The sequence below is a fragment of the Monodon monoceros genome, unplaced genomic scaffold, assembly GCF_005190385.1.
Source record: "Monodon monoceros isolate NGI ecotype Baffin Bay Population unplaced genomic scaffold, NGI_Narwhal_1 Contig2617_ctg1, whole genome shotgun sequence".
Taxonomy (NCBI): domain Eukaryota; kingdom Metazoa; phylum Chordata; class Mammalia; order Artiodactyla; family Monodontidae; genus Monodon; species Monodon monoceros.
In genome coordinates this window covers 447288-470318 of record NW_021698530.1, presented here as the reverse complement: position 1 = coordinate 470318, position 23031 = coordinate 447288, and the positions used below count along the sequence as shown (strand labels likewise).

Below are 23031 nucleotides of genomic sequence, written 5' to 3'. Positions count from 1 at the left end.
AGAAAGAGAAAAGCAAATATCGTATAATAACACATCTGTAGAATCTAGAAAAATGGTATAGATGATCTTATTTGCAAAGCAGAAAGAGACACAGATGTAGAGAACAAATGCATGGATACCAAGGGGGAAAGGGGTGGGGTTGGAAGAGTTGGGAGACTGGGATTGATACATATACATTATTGATAGTATGTATAAAATAGACAACTGATGGGAACATATTGTATAGCACAGGGAACTCTACCTAATGCACTGTGGTAACTTAAATGGGAGGGAAGTCCAAAAGGGAGGGGATATCTTTATGTGTACGGCTGTTTCATTTTTTTGTGTGTGCAGTGGAGGCTAACACAACATTGTAAAGCAACCATACTCCAATAAAAATTAATAATAGGGGGCTTCCCTGGTGGCGTATTGGTTAAGAATCCGCCTGTCAATGCAGGGAACATGAGCCCTGGCCTGGGAATATCCCACATGCCATGTCTGCCACAACTACTGAGTCTGTGCTCTAAAGCCTGCGAGCCACAACTACTGAGACCATGTGCCACAACTACTGAAGCCCATGCGCCTAGAGCCCGTGCTCTGCAACAAGAGAAGCACCCACAATGAGAAGCCTGTGCACCACAACGAAGAGTAGCCCCGCTCACTGCAACTAGAGAAAGCCCGTGCGCAGCAACGAAGACCCAACACAGCCAAAAATAAAAATAAGTAAAATAGATTTATTTTTTAAAAATTAATAATAATTAAAAAGGATCTTCAGACATAGACGATCTAACTTAATTCCACCCTCATGGTAAGTATTTTGCAAGTATCTTTAGGTGATACATACACAATAGGCACAGAACTCTTTTATTATTCATTTTATTTTCATATAAATTAACATCCTAGAAAAATTAAAATAGAAACACTAAATACAGTATTGCACATAGCGATCTCTGTTAAATGCCCTATTATACCATTGAAGAAAGTCATGTACACATGGAGGGGCCGAAGGAGACAGGAGAACAGCAGAACAGCAACCCAATAGCCACTACTGTGTCTGTGCATGTCGACTACAGACTGAAAGCTAAGGACCATACTCTACATAAATACAAACATAGTTATGATTCAGAGTTTCTTTTAAGTTGATTCCATAATTGGTTTACATTAGCAACACATTCTCCCCTTTATTCACAGCTGTACCCCAAAACATATCATTAAAAGAATTTTTAAAAATATCTATTAATGTTAGACAAAACCATCACAACGCATCAGGAGCTGATTTTAAAATACTTTCATAGAGAGTGGAAGATTTACTTTTTTCCTCTCAATCTAAAATAAAATCTTTTCCTAGGTGCCTTTAGATCATAAATCCTTGCATACTCATTTCATAGTTTTTAATCAACTGCCATAACACATAAAGACAACCCCAATCAGGTCACAATACTCAGGCAGCTGGGTTTAAGTAACAAGTTCTAGGTAGATGCCAATCCATCTAAAAGTTACTCTTTTTTTTGCCACCAGTTAGTCATGTTTGGCAATTTTATAAGCATCATTTATTTAAATTCCTTAAAAGTATTGTGTCATTTTCTCTGTGAAGGGCAATGGTAAAAGTACAGAGAGGCACAGCTTTGGTTTAATTGACCTTTGCTGCAGATTGGCTTTATGTAAGGTCCCAAAGGACATAGTTGATAAACACCCTCATTTCTGATTCCTGCCTATTTTAAATGATTTATAGGAAGGGTTTTCCTTTTGCTATATTCTTTTCTATTCATTATATGATGAGTAAAAAAATGAAAATCTTCTTTCACAAATATATAGTTACAGAGACCAACCCAAGAGCTGGGAAAGCCTTGACTATGACATATATAAATGGTACTTCAATTTCAAAATAGAAAATTTATATGTAGATGTGAAACTGATACAAACAATTCACTAGAAATAACATTTTAACCATAACTCTAAATGCAGTGATGTGGAGTACTGGTCGTCAGTAGAACGGAACGTGTTTCACTGTGACAGGGCTATTTGCACATCATTAAATTGAAGGTTACTGTTTAGCATGTTCAGAATTAATGCAGATACTGCCTCTTACACATGCTGTTTTGGTCTATCGGTAAAATACCATAAACTTTTACAAAAAGAAAAGGTGTCACATTCTCCACTGGCCTACTGCTTTTGCTTTTTTTCTTTTCTTTTTTTTTTAATATACAGTAGAATTCAACAATCAGTGAACTGTCTGGAAAACACAAAGATTATGCAAGAGGCCAAGAAGAAAAGTGATCAAAATGATGAGTTTCCTTCCTGCCCTAGGTCGGCTGAATTCTGTGGAAGTGGCTGCAGGGACTCATTTTCTTTCTGCTTTTCTTTGTTCAGGTTTTCATGCTTATTTTCGCTTTCTGAAAATAAATGCACCAGGGAAGAGTTATAGTTAGAAGGAAGAACTTTAAAAATGTATGGCGTTTAGAATAGCCCAAACAAGGTCTTTTCATTTGGATCAAATTCTTTGAAAAAATGTTAAAGATATACAAGGTGATAAAGGAATAAAATAGAAGTAGAATCTGTTTTATCTTTTAGAATTTTCACTAAGACAAATCACTGAATGTTTTTGAGGAAAAAAGTTTCGAAAATTTAGCTTCTAATCGACATGAAAGAATACCAGGTCACCTTTTTCATTTTCTCATATTTATGTGTGCAAATACATAAATAGGAAAATGAATCGAGGCTTCATCTCATGGTTAATGTGATTTAACTCTCTTCTATCCTTATAATTCCATAATTGTGGTTAATAAATAACTTCCTGCTCATTCTATACATGTACTTTAAGACTGTACTTTCATCAAAAAGACAGAACATAAACCAAACCATAATAAAATACTTGTTGTTACATAAGATTTTTATACAGAGAAACTGAAAGGAAAATATCTTTTAAATGAAGATATAATTTCTAACTTTTTTCTAAATAAAGATGTTTAACGGTATTCCAATTTGGGTTATTTGAATATCTTCCATTTAGACTACGTGAGACTAACTCAATTCAAACTGCTCCTATTTTAAGGCCTAAAACATCATCATTTACTTACTCTGTGGGGTCAAATGACAACCCCTCGAACACTCAACTAAACACTGACAGTACCACAAGGGAAAACTCGTCATTTCCACCACCCTTCCCTCTCTGAGGGCACAACTTGGCGTTTTATTTTGAAAGGGAAAGCGGACAAAGAGGGAACACCTTGGCTTGTTACACTCGGGCTGTGGGCTGACAGCTGCTGGGCAGCCGACTCCGCAGAGCCTGAGCCCTGGTCCCAGCAAAGGATAACACTACACCTGGCATTTCATGTGTTAGATCCCAAGGGTGCTCATCCAATTACAACAGCTGTGCTGTGACCCGTGTATGATGAGGAAAGTGAACGATGGCCCCCAACTCTGTCAGCAACCCCACACACATACGTGCACCCCCTCAGTGGATTTATCTTAATTGTTAGTCTTTGAATGCTGAATGCTGAGATTCTTTTAGCCTTTGGGGCCTGATTAAAGGCAGAAGGAAAAGGAGATTCTTTAAGTCAGAGGCTCATTATTTGTTCAAACTTAAGAGGAAAATAATTAAAATATTATTAGATGAATTTGTATATATTGAGAAAAGAGTGCTTAAAAGCCAAAGAAAATCACAAGTTAAAAAAACAGAATAAATACTTACAATTCCAGAGTCATGTCTTGGTTTTATTTTATAAAGTGATTTTCCCTTTTTCTGCCTACATACCTCTTCAGCTTCTTTTACTCTGGGTGGGGGAGAAAACACACAATTTAAACAAAGATTTAGAAAGCTAACTACAATCCACCTATAGCAGTTGATTTATTAGAGAAAAATACCACATACCACAATGTCACCCGACATTTGATTTAAAAACAGAATGTTAGAGCTAGAGGCGAATTCACCCAGTGGTTCTTAACTTGGAATCAAAGGATGTGGAATGGAATAGAATACAGCACATTTATATTTTTAGGCTACACTTTATCCTATACTAATGGAGTCTTACATTCAGAAGTAAAGTAAAGAAATATCCTTCATTTTCAGGTGAGGGTGCTGAGCTTGGCTCCATTACATAAATGGGGCTGGCACTATTACATAAATCAGAAGCATTAAATAATTAAATAAGCAGTACCATATAAAAACTCATATGTTTATTTAAAACGGTCTTAGGTTCTGTTTCCACATTGCGTTTCCCCAGGCATGGAAGTCTGTGCAATGAATACTTGGGGTGTTTTTTTAAAAAATTGAGCTTCATCAAGCATGGGAATGAGTCATTCAAAAGCAGAAAATAGAGAGTGAGCAGTAATGTTTGAACGCGTCTAGGATTTCTTTTTAAGCACACGCTCCAAGGGAAAACAGTATTGAGTTTACCGGAGGAACAGTTAAAAGAGGACGTCATGGGGAGGGAGGTTGTGCAGCAAGTCTGGCTCTGCTGTCTGATGCTGGGTAACATCTGCTCGCTCTGCCCTCTGTGTCCCTTAGGAAGGACAAGTGCTCGATAATGCAGAACAGCATCACTAAGAAGATCACACAGAGCTGCTGCAAAGGTCCAAAAAGTTTTACTTTAAAAGTTCTTTATAGTAATGCAATTATACTCCTATAAGGATGTTAAAAAAAAAATCAGTCCATGACTTTATAAACAGACATATTTATATATAAAAAAAAAGTTCTTTATAAAATACTGTAAAATATTACCAATGGTTGCTTTAACTAAACAAAGAGTAAGAAATCTGTAAACTGGAATTCTATTAATAAAAATAGGTGCCATAAGAAAGAAAATAACCTATTAGGTTAATTTGTTTTTATTACTGTGGTTTTTCTCGGGAATTAAAAATAGAGTATTTCTGGAGAAACTGAAAAGGCCGTGACTTATCTTAATAAAAGACTTAGATCTTGAAACCTGGTTCCTGAAAGAAATGAGTTTTAAATATACTTCTTGAGCCTGATGGTAAAAGTTCTAATGATAGAATTCATCTCTTATGCAGTTGAAAGAACCCCTGTTTTTAAACAACAGAAGGGAACAAATCATGGATTACAGCAGCTATGAGGTTACTGTTGCAGCTCACAGTAAAGCGTGGCAGATCAAAATAAATCCTTTTGGATGTAAAATGCCTGCTGAGTTGCTAATGTCAGTAATTCCAGAAAATGATGACAGTTTAGAAGACAATCCATTGTTACCACTTCTACTACTTTCTTCCCAAGCCATAAGTTTGCCTTTAATCTTTTCTCCAAACATTTGAATACAAACACAGTATAACAAACTAGGGATTGCAGAGTTCCCATCTTCCTCTGAAATAACTACCAGTTAATATAAGTTGAAATATTTGGACAAGAAATTAAGGAAAACATTTTTTTTTTTTAGCAGTTAGCAAAAATCCAGTAGATCCCCTTTTAAATTTACTTGGAGCTCTTTAAAAGCGTTTTGTGACATTTAAAATAAATCTACTTCACAAGTTTATAAATCACCAAAGCATCTTAATTTTCTCACTATCTTACTTATTTTGTTCTTAAAAGTTTTTTCTAAGTATCACAGGAAGCTGAGTCTAATACAAACATATTAAATTTTACACAAAAACAAGTCCAGCCATTCCCACAGCAGACACAAGGAGAGCTAGAGAGAGTGGTCAGGGAGCCCTCGCAGTGACTGGGCACCGGGCTAAGGGCACTTAAGCCCGGCGTCTGTCAGGGGAGAGGCCCGTGCGCACAGAGGCTGGGGCGCTCGGAGTCCAGCGCCGGGTTCGGGGGCTATGCCCCGAGGGGACCCTGGGGTTGGCGGGTGGGGTTCCTGAAATTCTTCGAAAGCAGGTCGACAGTTGAGCTTCGTTTCAAAGAGAAATCTTAATTTTCCATACTTTTCTTGGAAGGGGAAATGGGACTGAGGGTGAGGGGAGAGGACTTGTACAGAGTAACCTGGGGGCGCCGCGGGGACCCTGCTGCCTGGGACCCGCCACCGAGGCCAGAGCTCCCCCGCCCTGCTGCTTCCCTGTCCGACGGGAGCGAGTGGTCCCTGCGTCCCCAGACCCCAGCCGCGCACATGGCTCCCAAGCGGTCGCTCAAGGTCAGGAGCAGAGGAACCACGGAGAATCAGATAAAACGCAGCTCCCGGGACCCCACGTGTCTGTTCTGGGCCAGGTGTCTCTGTTCCCCCACCGTACCCGACCCCTGCCAGGACGCGCTCAGAAGCAGCACTGGGAGAATCTGATCTGATGTGGGCGCCCGTGGGCGACACCGGGAGAAGCTGCGCCCCGGAACCGAGCTGGTGGTTCCCCACGCGGCGCCCCAGGACCCCGGTGCTCCCTCCCCCTCGAGGCAACGCCGTGAACCCCCAGGTCACGACCCCAAACCACAGGAATGGGCTCCCTGCAGTCCCCTTGGGGCCCACCCATCCTAAGTCTCCTAGCAAATGCTGCTTCTTCCAAAGGCCAATTTTATTTCAACAAAACTCTGACATTTTCCCCACACTTTAGGCAGGAAAAAAGAACGTGTCCCTGGAGGTGAGCTTGCCGCCAGAGTTGGCAGAAATAAGAGGAAAAATAATGAGCCGGACGGGAGAGGGCCCCCGAGTGCCCTCCTACTTGGGCCTCCCTCTGGGGGTCAGGAGGAGTCCTCGGCTCCAAGTGCAGGGCCCTTGAGTAACCCTCTTCCCTCCTGCCTCGCCCCTCATTCAATGAGTGCTAAAATTTCCTGAACTGAGTAGGAAAAAGATGTTCCTTTCATAACTAGATATTAAGTGAAAAGGCACAGTGGTGATAACTTTTCAAATAACAAAAATGACCTACACGTCTTATTTGGAAAGGAGGAGGGGAGTGAAAAGAGGGATAGTACTTCATTTATAAAGAGAAAGCAGTCACATGAGGAAGGAGGAAGTCAGGTCTTGGCTGAAGGGGACAGTCCTTGGCCTGCACTTGAGTTTAACCTCCAGTTAGGAGGGGTCTGTGGTTGGCGTATGGATTCATAGCTCTTGTGCATGATTCACGAAGATGATTTTTTTTTAATGTGGCTGCATTCACACAAAAGGAACTGCCAGGGCATTCGTTAATCAAGATTTGACTCTATTAGTCAGTCTCCCAAGGCAACAGAAATAAAAGCAAAAATAATGGGACCTGATCAAACTTACAAACTTTTGTACTGCAAAGGAAACCATAAACAAAATGAAAAGACAACCTACTGGCTGGGAGAAAATATTTGCAAGTGATGCAACTGACAAGGGCTTAATTTCCAATATACGAACAGCTCACACAACTCAGTAATAAAAAACCAAACAACCCAACTGAAAGCTGGGCAGAAGATCAAGACATTTCTTCAAAGAAGACATACAGATGGCCAATAGGCACATGAAAAGATGATCAACATTGCTAATTATTAGAGAAATGCAAATCAAAACTACAGTGAGGTACCACCTCATACCATTCAGAATGGCCATCGTCAAAAAGTATACAAATAACAAATGCTGGCGAAGGTGCGGAGAAAAGGGAACCCTCCCACTGTTGGTGGGAATGTAAATTGGGGCAGCCACTATGGGAAACAGTCTGGAGGTTCCTCAAAAAACTAAAAATAGAGTTATCGTATGATCCAGCAATCCCACTCATGGGCATGTATCCGGACAAAACTATAATTCAAAAAGATACATGCACCCCTATGTTCATAGCAGCACTATTCACAATAGCCAAGACATGGAAACAACCTAAACGTCCATCAACAGATGAATGGATAAAGAAGATGTTATATGTATATGCAATGGAGTATTAGCCATAAAAAGAATGAAATAATGCCATTTGCAGCAACAAGGATGGACCTAGAGATTATCATACTAAGCAGAGTCAGAAAGAGAAAGACAAATACCATATGATATCACTTATATGTGGAATCTAACATATGACACAAATGAACTTATCTACAAAACAGAAACAGACTCACAGACATAAAGAACAGACTTGTGGCTGCCAATTGGGAGGGGGCTGAGGAAGAGATGGCTTAGAAGTTTGGGATTAGCAGATGCAAACTATTATATATAGGATGAGTAAACAACAAGGTCCTACTGTATAGTACAGGGAACAATATTCAATATCCTATGATAAACTATAATGGAAAAGAATATAAAAATATATATGTATGTATAACTGAATCACTTTGCTGTACAGCAGAAATTAACACTGTAAGTCAACTATACTTCAATAAAATAAACACACACACACACAAAAATAGATTTTTACCTTATTAGATAACTAAAAAGGGAAGTAAAAAATTTTCAGATGACATCTTTGGTAGGCTAATTCTAACAACTGCAACTTCTAACCAGAAATCTAGACAACAAAGAAAATATGAACAAAAACAAATGATGTGATAAGGAAAACTCTTCTCTCATCACGTTTAGTGGTTTTGGAAAAAAAACAACACAGAAAGCAGAGACTAGAAAACAGGAAAGGTAGACAGAACAGAAGGATACAAATAGTATATCATGGCCATGAAATTTGACGTTTATGTTAAATTTTGGTGTAATATCTTTTATTGTCCATAAAACTTCAGACACAACAATGTGCTGAATACTTTTCAAAACTATGAACTTATCCCTCAAATGAAGGATCAAAAGTAATAAAATAATATGAGGTGCTCCTTGATCTTTTAAGGGAGAATTTAATCATGGGAAAAAACCAAAAAACAGATGGAATCAGGTTTGGAAAACAGAGTAGGTGACCAATTTGAACAAATATTTTTTGTTCTTAATTTTTGTCCTGGCAATGGGTCAGAAAGAGTTAGATAAATGAATGGGTGATTCCCAGTAAGTGGAAATTCACTCCCTACAAGGACCAATCTTTGTATAACCAATTTTGAATAGACTTTTTGAAAAAATGAAACTTTTCTCTTTCTTAAACAGATGGAAATATTTAACATTTACTTGATGCCACCTTCATCACTGTTGTGATGTGCGGACTCAGGCCTCCCTCAAGGTCCCGAAGGCGTAGATAGCAGCTCACCCACTCTGACGTAACACTGTGCTCTATTGGACTTGACCTCACAGCCAGTTTTAAATCCTCTGTCTGTTCCTAAGATGGCACGTTGTGATCACTCCTCGCGGTGCTAGCATATCTGCCTTATGTAGATCCTCTCTCTTCTTTAAAAAATTCCTGTCTTCTCTAGAGGGGAAAACCAGACAACTAAGCTCATCTAAATGAGCCTCAAATTAGAGCAATAATGCTCTGAGTTCAGTCCCAGCTACACAGATACAGCTCCTGGGCCTGGAGGCAGTCCTGTCAGCTGCCAGGGCTTCTCCCCCACACACCGCCCTCCACCTCTCACAGCTGGGTCTGGAAGCTTAGGGCAGCCAGGAGTCTGACTCACAGTCGGGCAGGACACGACAGCGACAGCCAGCGACAGCACTCAGAGTGTCTGGTGAGAAGATCCTAAGATACCGCACAACCCGACCTGCCCATTCAACAGCTTGTTTGGGAAAATGTCAAGTAAGGCTGGAATGAATGTGAAACCTGAAATTCAAGCTTATCAAGGTAGAGAAGTGTGACACCATTAGTCAGTAATGACAGATTTTGTGATGCTACAGAGAATACAGGATAAGGAGTGTGAGCAATGTGACTATGAGATGAGTCCTCCATTGAAACTGTTGTCTGGGCAAAAATGACCAGAGGGAAACATAACATCTCTAAGCGTAAAATTTCAAGAAAACTCTTATACTAAATTTATCTTCTAAAAAATAAAGTTGTAAATGTAACCTATAAAGAAGCTAAATAAATTTCAATACATCTATATAGATTTTTACTCCCTACCTTCAAAAATTTTCAGTTGTAGCAGCTTCCTCTGGCTTTAAGATATTAAGCTTAGAAGTTATTAAGCATAGAAAATTTGAGTCCAGGAGACTGAGAATATTTTTAAGGTTTATATCACAGAGAAGACAAAGGTAGGTGACAAAATGAAAAATATTTTTTTATCATAGAATTTCTTGAAACAGCATAATCTATAAAAATACTGAATCACTATGTTGTACAACTGAAACTAACATAATGTAAGTCAACTATACTTCAATTTAAAAAAAGAAACTAGTTTAAATTCCAATAATAATTTTGTCCTTAATACAACTGGATACATTTATACTAAAGGTTATTCTAAATAGAGTGGTTTCTGATTTCTCTCCTAATAAAAATGTATATTTCTTTGCACTTTCCTTCCCAAGCCCCAGACCCATTTATTGTAAGGCAAACATACAAAAAGTTCAATGTGATTCAGTGTAAAGACAGTTTGTGAGATGCAACAGTGACACAGACACAGAGAAGAGAAACCACACGTCCCTGTGGCCCGCAGGCCGAGTAATCTTTATCTACTTTATAGAGCAAACACCCGGTGGCCTCACCCTCATTAAGAAAACAGGTATGCTACCGTCATTCAATGGAATGAGAAGGGAGCCACTCCTGCCACTGAGCAGTAACAATCTGGTCTAAGTGAGTGTAGGGCGGCGGGGTTCACTGCCCGCCGGGGCAGGGGCGTGGGATCCCCTCGGGGAGATAGGTCTCCGCCCACCTGCTGAGACCAGACCACTCCCCCGCCCAGCTCAGAGGAGTCCCCACAGCTGCCTACTAAGCCCAGAGAAACCACTCTAATCCAAAAGAGAGGGGAGGGGCTCTGGACGGAGGCTGGGTGGGAGTCGGCATGTGGCTCCAGTAGAGCCGGAAGCAGGTGTAGACGCCCTGTGGACTCGACTCCATCTCGGCCTGCCCTCCTTTATGACCAAGATGCTCACCACCACCACCCCAAACCCCCTGAAAATATAGTGGAAACCATCAACCACAGCGCTCCTTATCACTGCAATGGAAAAGAACTGAAGTTTCATCAGGCATGTATTTCTGAATTTGAGTCTAATTTCTGAATTTCATCACTCATACTCTCTGACTCTTTCAGAGAAAACTGCCTCCGCGCCTCAAGGGCTGACGGCGCAGTTAGTACCAGCGAGCGCACAGCTGCAGCAACTCAAGGCGGCCACGCTTTACACGACCCCCGCCCGGGAACCGGCCTGGGGAGCCCCGCCTGGGGACGGTGCCTCGGAGACTGGCTTGGGGACCCCCGCCTGAAGACCACGCCTCGGGGACCAGCCTGGGGACCCCCGCCCCTGGACCACGCTTCGGAGTAGAGGTGGGTCAAAAGAGAGGAATCATTCATTCAGAAGATAACATTCAAGCAGTCAAATGAATTCTTTACAGTCGGCATCTCTTTGATAATTGTCTAATGTTTTACAAATATAGGCCATTGTAACTCATGGATGAGCTACCATAGGAAGAAATGTTTCCCCCTAGGTTTGGAAAGGCTGTAGGTGAGGAAAGATGGGTCCGGAGGACACAGCTGGGTTCTCCGGCTGGGCTCTCACTTCAAGGCAAACAAAACAAAAAATCACACACACACATCTCAGAATAACCCCATGAGGTGGGTACTGCTGTTACTCAACTTTTACAGTGAAGAAACTGAAACTTAAAATGGTCACATTACTCGCTCAGGGTCAGAAACCAACGTTGCAGATCCAGACAGACACAGACAACATCTCCTCAGCTCTAGGTGTAATAAGCATCGATCTGTGTGGCCTCCTCAAAAGGCAAAGGCATGGGATGATGAAAAACACGGCCACCAAAATCTTCCTCTAGTTATACATATGTACATAGTTATTTACATTTATGTATTTATACTTATCATGTATTTATATATTTACATTCATTATATTAATTTATATGTATATTTATTTTTATTTCTGTTTATTTAGAAGCATTTAATTTTAAAAGACTGAATTTTCTAAAACTCTGAACATATAAAACGTGGCAGGTTAAAATGGTTTTTGAAAGAGAAACTATTTGGGAAAGTGGGTGCATGTATTTTACTAGCTCCTGAGGAGAAGCACTCTAACTGGACAAATTCTGAACCCTATTCAAGGAAAAGTATTAATGGAAACACAGTGGGCTGTAGTGTTCATCTTTGAAAAAGGAAAGCATGCAAGATCATCCGGAGAAAAAACTACCACCACATTTTCTTGATTCTAATTTCTAGGAGGAATTCTTGACGGTGGCTCTCTACATAACGGATGTGAACTGTAGTCAGTAAAAATCTAAAAATACAGAAGACAGAGAAATTTTCTAATGGCTTTTTTCTTTCTAAACACAAATCCTCAATATAAACAGCAACTAAATTTTAAGCTTTAACTCAATGAAGGCGTTTCTGAGGAAAGGGGATTCAGCACACACTTGGAGTGTGTTATGCCCTTGCTTTTTGGTGATCTAACCTGATAGAGGGCTACAACTCTGAGAAACCCAGAAGGACAGTGAGCACATTTCCCCCACTATCTCAGATCCCAATGGTCTCAACTGAACAGCAGTCAGTAGGTGGTTAGAGTCTCTGACAAATGTTGGAAATGCTGACACGCTGTGCTGCTGAAGATGGGAGATGCATTTACCTTAGTGACTAGATGATTAAACAGTAAGGTTCACACTCCACTGTGTAAATAAAGACCATGAATTATATTCTGTCAAACCAGAGTATCATTTTCTCATGTTCTTCCCACAAGGAATTTACCATGGTATCAGAAAAAGTTGAGAAATCTAGAAGGTGCCATTTAGAACGTTTAAAAATGCTTAGATGATAAGCTTTTAACCATTACTGAAAATAGTAATATTTGTATTCATAAACATGTTAGGATTTTAAAGCTCTGATAACATAGTTTTCACTGTTAATTAAAAATCGCTCATTTAAAAAAAAGGGTTTCTTTTTCTCATGGCTCTTGTAGTAGAGACTATTTTAATTCTACGTTAGACCCAGATTTACATGGAATCTACAAAAGTAGCTCAGCTGATGTGCCCTTTATCTAAGTCCCGTAACAATGACCATGTTCTTTCTGTAGGTATTGAGGATGTTTTACATTTCCTCAACAAAATGGTTAAAATGACAGCTCCTGGTCTCACAAATTCATGATAGTAAATAAAATGAACTTCTGTCATACATGATGGTCAAAACTATTATAAAATCACATTTGACAGCAAAGTACCTCTTTTATTACAGGAGACCAGTGTTGTTTACTACATTTGACATTTTTTGTGCAAACATCCTTTTACTATTTCCACCTGTGTTAAGATATTTTCTTAATTTCAGCAATTCCTTTTTTTTTCTTTTGCATATGGTTCAGAAAAGCATTTGCTTATAGCTAGTGAGATATAAATTTAAGTTCTATTGGTACTCACACTATGGTTTTTCTTTTGACAATCCAATACCAAGGAGGATGTGGGTGAATAACCTGGATCCTATTCTTTTAGAAAAACCTTTTTTTGACGGGGCAGGAACTCAAGGGCTATTAGACATAGGGATTAGTTTACAGTGAGTTTATCACGTTTCTTCCCTGTAAAACTCAAAAAAGAGTACAACAGAGCTATTAATATCATAATGGTTTAGAGTCTTGCAAGAGAGAGATGTGGGCGATACAACACAGGAATGCATCAGGGAAACACACATATGAAGGGAGAACAAAAACACGCAATATTTTCCTCTACTGGATGATTCCTTATCAGGTTAAAAATATGCTGCTCATCCCCCCATCAAATATAAAATATCTCTCATCCCCCGCCCCCTCCAGCGAGACCTTCCTTCTCTGCCACCCTTTACATGTACTGCCCATCATCCCCTTCTCCACATCCTCTGCGCCCATCTAACCAGACGTCTGTCACAGACCACCTGATGGCGCCTGCTCTTGTGATGTCGCCGCTTCCCCCAAGTTTCCAAATCCAAAGGTCGATTCTCCTCCCACTCCCGCAAGCACCAGCAGCTCTGCTTTATGGCCTCCTTCTGGAAGTCTCACTGACCTGGTCCACCAGGCTCCACAATCTGCCCCAGCACCTCTCTCTACAGCCCAGCCGTCTTCTACCTTTCTCCTCCTGCTCACTCTGTTCCAGCCACTGCAGCCTCCCCCCAGGGCTTTGCACTTGCTGCTCTGTCTGGAATGTTCCGTCTCGAAATCCCCTGGTTTCTTCCATCACTTCCTTCAAGTCCCGGCTTATCCGTTGCTTCTCAGAGAGCGCTGCCCGGCAGGCTTACATGCACCGCCAGCACCTCCTCCAGCCCTCTTTTCCCTCTGCCCAAAGTTCCCAGAGGACAGAGAGTGCCTCCCTCCTGACTGAGCACTGGCACAGGGGACCTTCAGAGAACTCCAGACAACACAAGGCAGGTGCAGCTCACGCTGGGAGGACCATATGCCCTTTTAGTAAATGCAGAGTGGCCACATCCTCTCTGAGGCATGGCTACCCAAACAGGACTCTGTACAGCTCAGCATCAAGCTTTAAATCATTCAAGGGAGGGGTTTAAAAGGAGACATATCAGCCTTTCTCCAGAGACATCAATGAGATCGGGGACGTGAGGGCAGGAACACTTTATCTAGAACAGAGTGTGACACACAGGTGACAGCATAACTGCTGTTCCTAAAGGAAGGGGTGACCTTTGTAATCAGCTGGGGGTGGAGCATGGCCAGGGCTGTAGGGGACGATGGGGAGAAAGCTGAAGGATTATCCAGAGAATGTCAACATCCCTCAACAAGATAAAATGACAGATGAAGCTGATTAAAGTTTTCAAACTTAGAAAGACATTCGAGGTATCAGGGATCTTAAGCGTTTTATTACCGATCTTACTCAGGAAACAAGCAAAATAAATCAAAATGGAATGAAATAAAGTAAAATAAAATGCTCCTGGGCTTCATATAAGACAACGTTCAAAAAGAGCAAGCATAAGTTGGTGCAGCCAATATGTAAAACCGTATGGAGGGTCCTCAAAGAATTAAAAACAGAGTTACTATATGATCCAGCAATCCTACTCCTGGGCATATATCTTGACAAAACTACAGTTTAAAAAGATGTATGCACCCTTATGTTCGTAGCAGCACTATTTACAATAGCCAAGACATGGAAACAACCTAAATATCCATCAACAGATGAATGGATAAAGATGTGGTACATATATACAATGGAATATTACTCAGCCATAAAAAAGAATGAAATAATGCCATTTGCAGCAACAAGGATGGACCTCGAGATTATCATACTAAGTGAAATAAGTCAGAAAGACAAATACCATATGATATCACTTATATGTGGAATCTAACATATGACAAATGAACTTATCTATGAAACAGAGACAGACTCACAGACATAGAGGACAGACTTCTGGTTGCCAAGTGGGTGGGTAGGGGAGGGAAGGACTGGGAAGTTGGGATTAGCAGATGAAAACTATTATATAGAGAATGGATAATCAACAATGGCCTACTGTATAGCACAGGGAACTATATTCAATATCCTGTGATAAACCATAATGAAAAAGAATATCAAAAAATGTATATACGTAAAACTGAATCACTTGCTATACAGCAGAAATTAACACAACATTGTAAATCAACTATACTTCAGTTAAAAAAAAAAAAGAGCAAGCTGACAAACCTCTGGTGTATCCATGAGCTAATAATATCATATTATCATTAGAAAGCCTAAATTGAAAAAAAGTCTTACATCATTTTAGGAACTATATTAGGTATGATATGATTTTCATTTTTTTGGTTCTGCAATATTATCTTAAAAATATTAAATCTTAAAAATTGTAAATCATAGCTCCTAAAAATTGTAAATCATAGCTCCTAAAACTCCAAGAGCATTAGAATTTGAGTTTGATATGAAATTATAATATGCATATAAGAAATATCATGCATGTATAATAACTTAAATGATAATGATGATGATGACCATGGTGACAATGACCTAAAGGTCCTTCTAAGGAGGAACAAATCATAAACAAGAACTTTCCACATAAACCAAGGAACACAGGCTGGGGGAAACTTATTTGCTATGATAGCTGTTCAACGGTGGACACCTGAATTGACTAGAAATGCCCATGTCCAGACCACGCTGTACTTCCATGGCCAGTTCTGCAGCACCAGCACGGCCAGTCCTCACTGAGGGCCCACTGGCTAGGAAGCACCGTATAAACGGTCTGTCCCTGCCTCAAAAAATGTCTGCTTTCTTCACATGCACTCAAAATTCCTCTCCTGACCTAGCAGCTGCCCATGGTTCATGTTTCTAAGCCTAACTTTTTATGACAAGCAGAAGCAGCGACCTGGTCAGAGGCCCGTGGGGAGGGTCACGAGTGAGAACTCAGACGCCAGGTAAGGGCCAGTGGGCGGGCGTAGGGAGACATTCTGGTGAGAGGGTGGAGACCTCATGAAACACAAGTGAGAGATGGGGCTTTACCCCATAGCAAACGCAGACAAACTTCTTCCCCTTTTTATTTATTTTCACCATTATTATATCCACTTTTTTCCCCCTAAGTATTTATCTCTTCTCCATTAGAAATACAGTTTAAGAAAACTTGGACAATCTGACTCCCCCCATGGAGATTAGATTTGAAAAAAGTTTATTTAGAATAGATGAGTAATTTCAGAATAGACACACGTACTGTATGTATGTATATTTTTAACATGAATTAAGGTTTCCTGAGTCTGAAGTTTACACAGGGAAAGCACTAGTCATTTCATCACTACAGAGTCAAGCTATTATAAATCACTAAGTATTTAAATAGATGGAGATCTTTTTGATCTTGGAATTAACTGTGTGATTTTATTTTTTTACAATTTTTGCCAGCAGATTTGTCTCTGAAATTTTGATTTAGCTCATTTATTCATGTTAGTAGTTAAAAGATTTGCTTTCCTTGAGTACGTCCCCTGGGCACAGGGGAAATGGCCAGGAGTGGACCAGGCAGAAAGAAAAGTAACTGATGTACGATTTCAAAACTGTGACCAACCTGAACAGACCGCTGAGGGTGGGACGTTCAATCCTGGTCCACTTTTAGGCTTAGTGGTTAATGTGAGAATTCTATTTACTTTCTTCAAAAAAAAAAAAAAAGCTTTATTGAGATATCATTAGCATACTATTAAAATCACCCATTTAAGTGGAAAATTCACAGGGCCAAACAGGGAATTTCCTGGTGGTCTCCTGGTTCGGACTCCTCACTTTCACTGCCGAGGGCCGGGGAGGGGTTGGGGAAGTAAGATCCCACAAGACGCATGGTGCAGCCAGAAAACAAACAAACAAAAAACTGGAAAAAACGAAACAAAACAAAACCCTAACCCACAGGGCTATGCAGCCATCTAGTTTTAGAATATTCCACCCCACCAAGAAACCTCACCAGTAGTCACTTTCCATTCCTCTCTGTCCCCAGCCCCCGACAAGGGCTAATCTACTTCCAGATCCTATATACTTGCTAATTCTGGGTGTTTCATATAAAGCAAAACACACCACACAGTCTTCTTCTCTGACCATCTTCTTTCATTTAGCACCCATGTTACAGCCTGTATCAGTGCTTCATTTCTTTTTATCACATAATGCTATTCCACTGTAAGGATACGCCATGCTTTATTTACGCACTCATCAGTGGACAGACCTCTGAGTTGTTCAGGTGTCATGAGTGACACTGCTGCGTGTCCACAGGCCTCTTCCACAGACCCGCGGCAGGAGCTGCGGGCCCCATGGCAGCTGTACGCTCACTTTTTAATTTTTTTAATTTTCCCTGCGGCTTGTGGGATCTTAGCTCCCCGACCAGGGATGGAACCCGTGCCCCCTGCAGTGGAAGTGCAGAGTCCTAACCAGTGGCCTGCCAGGGAAGTCCCTAGTCTGCCCCCTTTGAGGAAAGGCCTGTTTTCCAAAGTGGCTTCACTGTCCACAGTCCCCCCAAGCACGTGAAAGTCCCATACACTCAAATTGAGTTTCGCGCCTTATCACAGTTGCTTCTTAAATGTTAACCAGATTTTAGCAGGCAAAACCAGTGAGTTGACTGCTCTTTGTCCAATAAAATGATGCTGCAATGTCTGGGTCTAATGTTGCCATCAGCTGCAAACCTGTTGTAGAGACAAACGCCTACATCTTGGGGACGATCTCGCCCACCTCCATCTCTCAGGACTAGCTTTGAGTACTCATTACTGACCCCACGATCCCAAATTTTTAAATGTAGAAGGAACACCTTCCATTTCTCTGCACTACCTGCGCCCCCTCCCCGTGTCTGAGGGAGAAGTCCCAAAGCGGACAGGAGGAAGGGTGCCTGGCCAGTGGGCTCCTCTACCGGGGGCTCCGAGTCAGCCAGGAAGACGTCACATGGGGGTGGATGCAGGGGCATTTGTCACTACCTAAAAAATCCAGGCTCCGTCAGAAGTCCATACAAACCTAAGAATTCGGCGTTGGACAAATCGAACAGGTCTGGCCCCCTCCTCCAGCAGGTTATAACCATCACATTGTTTGAGAGGCCCCTAAAGAAATTTAAATGACCCCCAAATAACGGCTTGCTGGTAAAGATATAGCTTGTTCTAGGAGCTAGTTGCAGCTCATATAAGCTGCACGATGTTATTTTTAACAGGTAATCTTAAATATCTTTACTCCACGAAGCATATTTTTTGCCAAGACAGTTTTATGACAAACTTTGCTAAGACACCAAAAAATATTTTTAGCAAATGCTGAAGGGAAATGAATAATTGCTCAGATACCTTTACAAGCCTCTGCAAACTCAGCAGAAGGTGCAACAAGGTTTAAATCCTTTTAAAGCAAAAAAGTCTGTGGAAAAGCTATTTTCTTGACTCTTGGCCCCAGCTGTCTGTTGGGAGTTGGAACCACAACATTTAAGGTGACTTTCTTCCATTTTTGAACATGAGGCTTTGAGACAGGATTTTCCAAAATTTAAAAAGATCTCTTGGAACATGGAAAGATGAAGCAAATGCATAGATTTTTTCCATCTAACCTTCACCTTAGGATTTTACATCATTTTTGGAGAGCTAAGCTTTAGAAAGTAAATTTCCTGATACCCAGGGTTTCAGACCTTGTAAATCACTTTAGGGGAAGAAAGGGGGAAGCTCACTTTCCTGATCTCTAAGGTCTGGTTAACATAAGCTCATCATTCATGGAGCTGAGACTAGACTTTTCTGACCTCCAAAGCTGCCCCAGCCAGGAACCTGTGTTAATGCGCGTGTGTAGGGTCCCAGCACCCTCTTCCCGTCTCCTCTGCTGCCTCTCCTAGTGCAGAATATCACACCTTTCACCTGGGTCACCTCAGGTTACTGAGGAGTTTCCTCAGTAACTCCTAACTTGCTTCTCAATACCACCATCCAATTTCCTACCCATTGCGCCAACCATCTTTTCTCTGCGTGAATCATCTCAGGTTGTCCTCTTTCAAAAGCTGTGATGGACTTCTACTGCACCCACGATAAAAGTCAGCCTCTTACCATGACTGCAAGGGTCGGAACGGTCAGGCCCCTGCCTGTTTCCTCAGATTCACCTCATGACCTGGAGATCAGTCAGTCTTTTCTGCCAGGCTGCTGTGACCTTCCCGCACCCCTACCTGCCAGGCTCACCACCATACCCCTACACCAGCCTCAAATTCTTTAGGTGTCAACGTAAATGTTGCCTCTTCAGAAAGGCCTCCTCCGACCAAACTTTCTAAATGAAACTCTTCTGCTTTTTATTGTGCAAAAATGGTTCATTGTTTACTTTCCACATAGTGCTAATTTCAACCTATAATTTTAAAATGTGCACGTTTACTTTTTTGTTGTCTGCATCTCTCACTAGAGGGTAAGATCCACATGGCCAGGGAATTTGCCGACCACAGAGCAGCGCATAAATAATTGTTGAATTAATAAATTCATGAATTTAATTTCCTACTACATCTTTTTTTTTTTTTTTTTTTTTTTTTGCCGTACGTGGGCCTCTCACTGTTGTGGCCTCTCCCGCCGCGGAGCACAGGCTCCGGACGCGCAGGCTCAGCGGCCACGGCCCACGGGCCCAGCTGCTCTGCGGCATGCGGGATCCTTCCAGACCGGGGCACGAACCCGTGTCCCCTGCATTGGCAGGCAGACTGTCAACCACTGTGCCACCAGGGAAGCCCTCCTACTACACCTTAATGCATATTAATTACTCCCTTAATGAGCCTAGGTCACATTCCCTACATATTCTCAGGCACCATTTGCACTGTCCTGTCTTGTTTGTCAATTTCCTGCCAAGGTTTCCACTACAGGGGTCAGAACTAGGAAGAGGGTTGCTTTATGGGTCGTTCCTGTAGAAACTGATGCCTGAATTAAATGGGTAAGCGGTTGGCCAACTTCACGTACTGCTCCAATATGACAGTGCTGGGCAGAGGTCCAAGAGACAGTTCCACTTATGTGTCCAACAAACACATGACTACAGAATAATAAGCCTCTTTCCTTAGCTCAGGTTTATTTTCAGTTGCTTTGAAAGTGGTTGCTTCCTTCTACTCTGATGACATCATACCTTGAACCTGAACACACAGCTCAGTGTATGAGGTGCCTCTGGTCTAACGTGTACCCTCCTAAGGCCGGACTTTCACACGCTTTCCTTCCAACCACAGACCAGCTGGGCAAAGACCAGACCTGACTAACACACGCTCGTGCAGCTGGAGGAGTAGCTGCCCTTTCTCCTGGTTCCTCAAAGAACACCTGCCTCAGAATAAAGGGAACCAGCAAATTAAGTTAGACAGCACTTTAAACACAACTCTTAGTAATGTCACCCCTGATTTATGAAATCAAAATGTCTTAAGCTGGGACTCCCCTGGTGGTCCAGTGGTTAAGACTCTGTGCTGCTAATGCAGGGGGCCTGGATTCCATCCTTGGTCAGGGAACTAGATCCCACATGCCGCAACTAAGACCTGGCACAGCCAAATAAATAAATAAATATTTTTTAAAAAGTCTTAAGCTGACTACAAGTGAAATGGTGATAGGCTGCACTGCACATGATGGGGCTTGAGGCCCGGGTGCCAGAGCCCAATTTCCTAGTTTAGGACGTCCTCCCCTCCCAGGACCGCCTGCGAAGCTCCTACTTGACTCAGATCTGTGTGCAAAGAATAATTCTGGAGGCACTGATGCCCCTCTTGCTTCCCCCTCCTGTGACACCTTACCAAGGCTAGGCTGTCAGCTCCAGGGAGACGGGGCCTTCATCAAATGACTGAGGGTCTCCTGTGCCTGGACACTTAACATGGAATGAGAGGATGACCACACATCACAAGCTGGACTCTGCCTGAAAACTGAGTCTGGCTACAACAGAGCAAAAGCGGGCAGTGAAATTGTCTCCCCAAAGACCACAGTCCCTCCATCACGGTGGAAAAGCACAAGTGTCCCTAGTACCCTGTGCTAAGTCGTCCGAGCTCCCCTGGGCCCCCAAGTGGCTTGGTGATGCTGATGACTTCCTGGAGATAAGACATGGGTCACCTGGGTCCTCACGCATGGACACTGCGCTCTGTGAGGCCTTGGGGAGAGGCTGGGCACCGTTCCCGTCAGTTTGTCCCCATATTCTGGACAGAGTCGAGCTGACATTTTTTTAAAGTTATTTTTCATATGTTTTGTGTTGCTCAGTAATAACTAGTCCAGATTTCTTTGAAGAAGAATTTCTTATTAACAAGTGTACAAGCCTAGTTGCAAGTATATGAAGAAATATTTTTTCGGACTCACGACAAAACCAATGGGTCAGCTGTCTGAAGCATCAAAACAGGAGTAGAGCATAATGCAAATAAGAAGTGATAGGTCACATGAACACTGTCAAACAAAAGCTCAACTTGGACTCAGAATCAAGACATTTTACCAACGAAGAAAGCAACTGAGTCACAATAATGCCTTGTATTTACAGATGGGATTTTTTTTTAGTCATATATTTTATACACATCAGTGTATACATGTCAATCCCAATGGCCCAATTCATCACACCACCACCACCACCACCCCGCAGCTTTCCCCTTGGTGTCCATAGGTCTGTTCTCTACATCTGTGTCTCAACTTCTTCCCTGCAAACCTGTTCATCTGTACCATTTTTCTAGGTTCCACATACATGCGTTAATATACGATATTTGTTTTTCTTTTTCTGCCTTACTTCACTCTGTATGACAGTCTCTAGATCCATCCACGTCTCAACAAATGACTCAATTACGTTCCTTTTTATGGCTGAGTAATATTCCATTGTATATATTTACCACATCTTCCTTATCCATTCATCTGTCGATGGGCATTTAGGATGCTTACATGACCTGGCTATTGTAAATAGTGCTGCAATGAACATTGGGGTGCATGTGTCTTCTTGAATTATGGTTTTCTCTGGGTATATGCCCAGTACTGGGATTGCTAGATCATATGATAATTCTATTTTTAGTTTTTTAAGGAACCTCCATACTGTTCTCCATAGTGGCTGTATCAATTTACATTCCCACCAACAGTGCAGGAAGGTTCCCTTTTCTCCACACCCTCTCCAGCATTTGTTATCTGTAGATTTTCTGATAATCCCATTCTAACTGGTGTGAGGTGATACCTCATTGTAGTTTTGATTTGCATTTCTCTAATAATTAGTGATGTAGAGCAGCTTTTCATGTGATTCTTGGCTATCTGTATGTCTTCTTTGGAGAAATGTCTATTTAGGTCTTTTGCCCATTTTTGGATTGGGTTGTCTGTTTTTTTAATATTGAGCTGCATGCGCTGTTTATATATTTTGGAGATTAATCCTTTGTCCATTGATTTGTTTGCAAATATTTTCTCCCATTCTGAGGGCTGTCTTTTCGTCTTGTTTATGGTTTCCTTTGCTGTGCAAAAGCTTTGAAGTTTCATTAGGTGCCATTTGTTTATTTTTGTTTTTATTTCCATTACTCTAGGAGGTGTATCAAAAAAGATGCTGCTGTGATTTATGTCAAAGAGTGTGCTTCCTATGTTTTCCTCTAAGAGTTTTATAGTGTCCGGTCTTACATTTAGGTCTCTAACCCATTTTGAGTTCATTTTTGTGTATGGTGTTAGGGAGTGTTCTAATTTCGTCCTTTTACATGTAGCTGTCCAGTTTTCCCAGCACCACTTATGGAAGAGACAGTCTTTTCTCCATTGTATATCCTTGCCTCCTTTGTTATAGATTAGTTGACCATAGGTGTGTGGGCTTACCTCTGGGCTTTCTATCTTGTTCCATTGATCTATGTTTCTATTTTTGTGCCAGGACCAT

General features: G+C 41.4%; 1 protein-coding gene across 1 annotated transcript in view; it reads right to left on the bottom strand.

Moving 5' to 3' along the window:
- Positions 1-1337: 1337 nt before the first annotated feature.
- The window catches only part of FMN2 (formin 2), a 328287-nt gene continuing 306593 nt past the window's right edge, over positions 1338-23031 (bottom strand). The window contains exons 19-20 of the mRNA XM_029226181.1: positions 3671-3752; positions 1338-2372 (exon numbers count right to left, since the gene is read on the bottom strand). Of these exons, the coding sequence (XP_029082014.1) occupies positions 2346-2372; positions 3671-3752 (109 nt within the window). The 3' untranslated portion in view covers positions 1338-2345. The remainder of the gene's footprint in view (positions 2373-3670; positions 3753-23031) is intronic.